This window comes from Aedes albopictus, chromosome 3, assembly GCF_035046485.1.
Source record: "Aedes albopictus strain Foshan chromosome 3, AalbF5, whole genome shotgun sequence".
In the NCBI taxonomy this organism is placed as follows: Eukaryota; Metazoa; Arthropoda; class Insecta; order Diptera; family Culicidae; genus Aedes; species Aedes albopictus.
In genome coordinates this window covers 172,583,411-172,589,410 of record NC_085138.1, presented here as the reverse complement: position 1 = coordinate 172,589,410, position 6,000 = coordinate 172,583,411, and the positions used below count along the sequence as shown (strand labels likewise).

The window sequence follows — 6,000 nt, the reverse complement described above, 5'->3', positions numbered from 1 at the left end:
CAAGATACGTGTTTCACTTGATGTTAATCGCATATTAACAGTTTTGCGTTTTTCTTTGCCGCTATAAGTTTCGACTATGTCTGGCATTCGGGAAAGTTCGCTGTCTATACAAGTTTTTCCAAGACTTTTTCTGTACAAATTGAAATCATTGACAGTGAAATACTTTTTTGTGTATATGCAATAGTCCAAGATTTCAACTAAGCCTGATTTGCAAACACCCGAACTGAACAAATCATGCATGGCGTCTACACTTACATTTTCCATGACATGAAAAGATGGAAGTTCATTAAAAACTGTTTTTCCATGTATTCCCGTTTCACTAGGTAATCGCATTTCCAAATCTAGAGCATAATCCTCTCGTCGTCGTAGGCAATCTGCGTGTTCCTGACAATCTGCCTTCAAGAGATCTTTGGGCCGTCTGCAAAAGCGGCAATAAAATGTAGCATTGAATCCACTTGCTAAAAGCAGCATTGAGTGCACACCCAGATTATCACCTTGGATCAAACATAATACAAAACGAACTGATACTGTTTCTCCTTCATATTGAATGTTGATACCTTCTTCTTCAAACTTTTTAAAACGTTCGACTAAGGTCTGCATTAACTTATTCATTCCCACTTCCTTAATATCTGATTTTTTAACCATACCGGCTACGAAAATATTACATAATCTGGATTGATATTCTTTGGGTATTGTTGGAAATTTATAATATATTCCACAAACACTGTGCCGATTACTATGAGAACTTTGGGAATCGTTTATTTCAAATTCGTCAGCGTACAACCATACCGGAAGCACGTACTTATTTGTATACTTTTGTTTTATAACTTTCCATGTACTTCCATTTATGTAATTCTTTATTTCTGATGACTTCTCCAATTTTTTCGTGTTTCGTAACGTTGCGTTCAATATGCCGTTGCATTCAAAGAAAACTTTAATCTGGAATTCGATAGGCATGATGATTAAGTAGTTATTTTGGAGGTCTACTTCTGTGTCATTTTCAATATTAAGGAATTTGAAAGCAATATTGTTGTTTTTCTCTAATGTAACTATTGTTGGCAGTTCAAACCCGACTGTGTTTTTCAAGTACTTAAAAAATTTATGCTCAGTGTTAACTAAGTCAAATATAGTTTTTAGTTTGTCAATTTGTGTTTGATAGTTAAATTTGTTTTCTGGGTCGGTTATGTATGGCTTGAATTTTTCGAAATTATCAGCTACTTCTGAAAACATTATGGCTATTTCGTTTTGCATTTGGTAAACATCTTTTCTCGTGAAATTACTATGCTTATGCATGAACAGAGTTAACTTTAAGGCCATTAGGTCAAGCACACGAATAGGGTTTTCGTTAACATAAGAATCCTGATTATCAATGCTTCCAATACGTCGTATTTTCGATGAATTGCAGCCAGAATTATGTGATGAAGAACCCGCCGCATCTAACGAAAGAGATGGATGCTCCTGCGATGCCCGAGGCGATGACTGACTTTGCTGGCTAATGGCACTGGTAGTATGTTCGGCATTTCTATGGTCGAGGTTCTGATATCCGGCATGATGGTTGATGTGTTTTTTGAATGGATATACTTTAGAAAATACTTGAGGGCAATTGGATATCGTACATCGATACTGATATACAGCAGGAACGTTGTGGTAGTCCTTAAGATGTAAGAGATATTCATTTGGTGTGGCGGAAAGGATCGAACATCCATAGATCATACAGGTAATCTGCGACATGCTGACAACTATTTGTATTATTGTATTATCCTTTGTCCAGATAAACCTTTAGTTTGTTAATAGATGCGTAGGATTCTTTTTGTTGTATGCCGTAAATGCAGCCGCTGAGAAAGTGCCAAACCAGTTTAGAAATTTTCGAAAACGGAAGTCCGAGGACTGCTGTTAGCTTGATAAGTATGTCTACTGCTCTTGACGCTGACTGGAACTCATAGCATATGTCACCGTAGCAGACCACGAAGGTTCCCTGAAGCTGGTCCAAGTTTTTCCCCACTGCAATCAGTTTTGGCACAATCGGCAGATTCAGCTCGGTGTAACTCCGATATGTTTCTTGAACTTTCAGCTGAGCTTGTTCTTTGGCATCAACAAAAATCAGTGTGTCCTCTTGTCCAATCAAGATGGTAGGCTTCAAACGAGATGCAGCAGCAATAGGCGGTAAAACGGTGTTCAGCGCTAGCAACAGTGCACATACTTTCTTATCTAGAAAAGAATAAAGAATATGCTTATCAGATAAATTTCTAGTTAATTAAAATATCTTTCAAGCAAAGTTTACCGTTATTGGCGCCTTCGTCAAACAGCTGCTTCAGTAACTGTGCCGCTGACGGATCCAATGCTCTTTTCTTGATGTACTCTGTAATCCGAGGTAGCAACAGCGGCAGCTTCATCCATCCATTCTCCGCATTCGGAAATGCTTTTTGGAAATCAATATCGATCTAGAATGTTATAAAAAAGTAAATACCTATGTCAATGATTTTTCATTATGGCCTAACTGACAAATTTGTTACTCTTCATAGATCCACTCGTTGTGTTATTACAGAAAGCTTTCAAAAGACTTTTTTTTGTGTAAAACGGCTATATCTTGCCAAAGGACGGCTACATCTTGCTATAGGAACAAGAAGAATGTTGATTTAGTTTGTTTTGATAAAGTTATTAAATAGAGAATCGACAAAGCCAAATTGATCAAGTTTAGTTAGGCCCTAATGAAAAATCGTTGTCGAATAATATCAATGTTTACGAATTGTTCACGGAACAACAGATGAAAAACTATCACCCCAGAGCGTGTATGATTAATCATCATTTATAAAATATCAACTTACCAGCTGAAAACCGTGATGGCACTTGTATTGCGGATATGTCGTAAAAATTTTCGGAATGCGTTTATGGGACAATAAGTCTACCTTACGCAGTTCGTAACTAGTTCTCCACTGGTCAAGCACAACGCCCCATGGTTCAGTATTCAGCATCAACCATTCTACTGCTTCTTCAGCCACTACGTTACGAGTGGATTTGGGCTCAACATTCACTTGTTTGGCTGATTGATACTCGTTCTCCTTGGCTTCGCGTTTTCGTTTCCGTTGCTTTAAGTTGCCTATCTTATTTGCTATTTTTCCTCCGTGATTTTTTCTATCTCCGCCTCTCGGGATGAAGTAGTTTTCCTAAAAAGATACAAAATTATTTATTTAACTAGGTTTTTTTTTAATGTGAATAAAAACATACTTCTCGTTCAAACTTGAATAGTGACGTAACTGCCAGCGTGTACTTTCGAAGGTCATCAGTAAGTAGCTTACTTCTGGTGCTCAAATGGTGTTTTGCGATGATTGTGCAAAGTTCCTGCTGCTTGTCATCCGAAAGTTCTCCTGTGGCACCATATTGTAGAATTTCCTTTCCTCCTTCTGATACTCTCAGCAACTGTTCCAAAACTTTCGGTGTAAAAACGTCGCACTCATTCTGTGAAACCGCTCTTGTAGCAATGACAGGAGAGGATTCGTTGGTATGTTTCGGCTTGGCTGGCTGAGGATTGTTTCGTTTGTTTGGATCTACTTCTTTAAGTACTTCTTCAGATTCTACGGACGAAGCATCCGAATCCCTATCGATGGATGGTGATATTCCTACTGTTCCACCAGGGCAAGCAGCTGTTGCTTCATGAGTTGAAGCCTGTGGCGTTATTAGGACACTTTCCGGTGCAGAAGCATTACGAGAAGTCGAAGCGATTTGGAGATATTGAAACAGATTGCATCTGTTTGTTGTCTCTTCAAGTCTGACGGAGGACGCGGCAGTTTCTCTGGTGAATCGCAGTTGGCATGCGGCAGATGAGGATGCGTTGTGATTTTCCGATTCCGAATCCGCTGAGAGATGGTTGTTGTTTTTGTTCGGCTCTCCCACATCCAAGGCGCTTCCGGGGTTCACTGACACATAGGTACCGTCCGAAATATTGACGATGGTAGGAAATCCTCTTCTGGTTCCATCAGAGCAAGCAGCTGCTGATTCATCCACGTATACGGGCAGCGTTATCAATATATGTTCCGGGGCAGTGGGATCCGAAGAAGTCGAAGCGAGCTGAAACTGCGGGACTGCTTTATTCGCGCTCTCTCTTTGGGTAAGCGGAATTTGACAGGTTTCCCCGTCGGCTTGATCACATCTATTCGTTGTATCAATCAATCGGATGGAGACTGAGGCAGTTTCCACTGGGTGTTCCGGCTCCGGTGTTGAAGGAAAACAGATAAGTTTTGAACCCTGCAGAAAAAAAAAACAAATAAATGCCTTTGTAACATTCACAACACAAACTAACTTACCTCTTGGCTTCGATTATCGCGTTCAGTCTTGTTCTCTTCGATTCCCGAAAAGCTGGCAACGCTATCGGCGAAAAACTTTCAGAATCCGGCTGTCCAGTTGTTGCTTCCACCAAGGCTTTCACCTCCTCCGAAGAAGTGGATGGCTGATGAGCAGCAAATTTGTCAGGAGTAGATTGGTGTGGCGGAGTAGATCGGCGCGGCGGTAGCTGAGTACATGCAAGCGAATGTGGATCAAAACTAACTTTTCCAGTAAGCTGCAATCGGTATCCCGCCGGCAATGCCGAAACTAAATCGGTAATTTTGGATTCCTGCGGAACGTTCAAAAGGACACTAAAAGTTTCCACTCCTAATGAAAAGATAACCATTTATTTACTTACGTTTCTTGTTCGCCAAGACGAAATAATTTCGAAAAGGACTGCGTATTTCCAAGTGATTTGCGTCGGCTCCAATGATATGCGGATTTGATCCGCGGAAATTGTCAACAAATCGATAAAATCAACTCCACATTCTGTTCAAAAGACAAAATATTAACTAATATGAAAAATATCTTCAGTTCTGTTCAATTTACCATCAAATATTTCCAGCAAATGGTCCGAAATGTCTAAATCAGTTAGCAACTCTCGAAGACTGTTTTGAAAAGACGCCATCTTGCAACGCGGGTACAGCACAGAATGAACGAGAAGTGAACATAACGTTCAATTGTCAAAATTAATTCAGGGTTGTACGTGGTTTTAACGTGAGGGGCATATTGAAACACAGTAAACACAACTGTCGGTCCATTTAAGTTCGATCGATGTTCCGGTGACTGTTATGTTTGTCAGGTAAATTCTCGAAAAGTTCATTTTTCTTGATCTACGTGATTTTTCAGATAGCTTTGACGTTTGGATTTTTTGGAGTGTTTGTATTTTAGCGTGTAATTGGGGACTACGAAGGTGATGATTTTGTTTGCGGTTTTCTGTGAGAAAGTGAAGGAGAGAAGATTTTTTGCTGTTTTTTCACTCATACTCCCATAAGAAACCCCGTAGGAAGAAAGAGTGTTTCCCGGCTCATCAACCTTCGTAGTCGCGAATAAACTCACTCCAATCTGAAAGTCAAACCAAACAGACGTGTTCGTGTTTTACTCCACTCGTGTCCCTGCGCTAATCTTCTCATAATTGTGCCTCTGAAGACAGTGCAATACACGTTCGATGGTTTGCAACTGACTCGATGCCACCTGGGGTGGACAATCCAAGGCGTAGTTGACCCAGGGGGATGACGAAGGGCCCGAATCATCTACCCAGCATTCAATTCAACATGGCGTCCAATGTTTTTGTTTTGTTTACTTAATTCATGGAAAATGCGCTGGAAACATCGACACGGCTTCGCTGCTACATATAATATCGTGCAAAGTGATAAGGAAAGAGAAACAATCATCAAAAACAACGATTTCGTTTGAAATGTGTAATTTCTGAAATAAGCACTAGCAACACACAAGCCACACACCCGAAAATCAGGAGCAAGTTAGGGTAAACCGACCAGAAAGTGGGTACCAAAACGCGCCGTACCAAAAATGATGTTGGGTGGAGCGGCGATGTACCGAGTTTGACAGCCGTGTCACCCCACTGAGTTGACCCAGCCGGTGTTGGATCGAACAACCATCACGCGTTCCTGTGCTTCGAAGACGATGACAATGAGCTTACAGACCTGGTGAAGCAGATGT

The 6,000-nt window shown here is 40.6% G+C and overlaps 1 protein-coding gene across 1 annotated transcript; it reads right to left on the bottom strand.

Annotated features, from left to right (window-relative positions):
* Nucleotides 1–820: 820 nt before the first annotated feature.
* On the bottom strand, nucleotides 821–3,998 carry LOC115261582 (uncharacterized). The gene is made up of 4 exons (XM_062857598.1): nucleotides 3,930–3,998; nucleotides 2,826–3,164; nucleotides 2,282–2,441; nucleotides 821–2,208 (listed from the first exon to the last, which is right to left on the bottom strand). Exons 1-4 carry the CDS (start codon nucleotides 3,996–3,998, stop codon nucleotides 1,757–1,759), a joined length of 1,020 nt encoding a protein of 339 aa, XP_062713582.1. The 3' UTR covers nucleotides 821–1,756.
* Between the last annotated feature and the right edge of the window lie 2,002 nt (nucleotides 3,999–6,000).

What these genes read in the sequence shown, in the direction of transcription:
- LOC115261582 (XM_062857598.1), bottom strand. Translation starts at nt 3,998, where the DNA reads ATGAATCAGCAGCTGCTTGCTCTGATGGAACCAGAAGAGGATTTCCTA. An exon ending in CATCGTCAATATTTCGGACG is followed by an intron (nt 3,165 to 3,929) that starts GTACCTATGTGT and finishes GTATCTTTTTAG; the next exon opens with GAAAACTACTTCATCCCGAG. An exon ending in TGACGAAGGCGCCAATAACG is followed by an intron (nt 2,209 to 2,281) that starts GTAAACTTTGCT and finishes ATTCTTTTCTAG; the next exon opens with ATAAGAAAGTATGTGCACTG.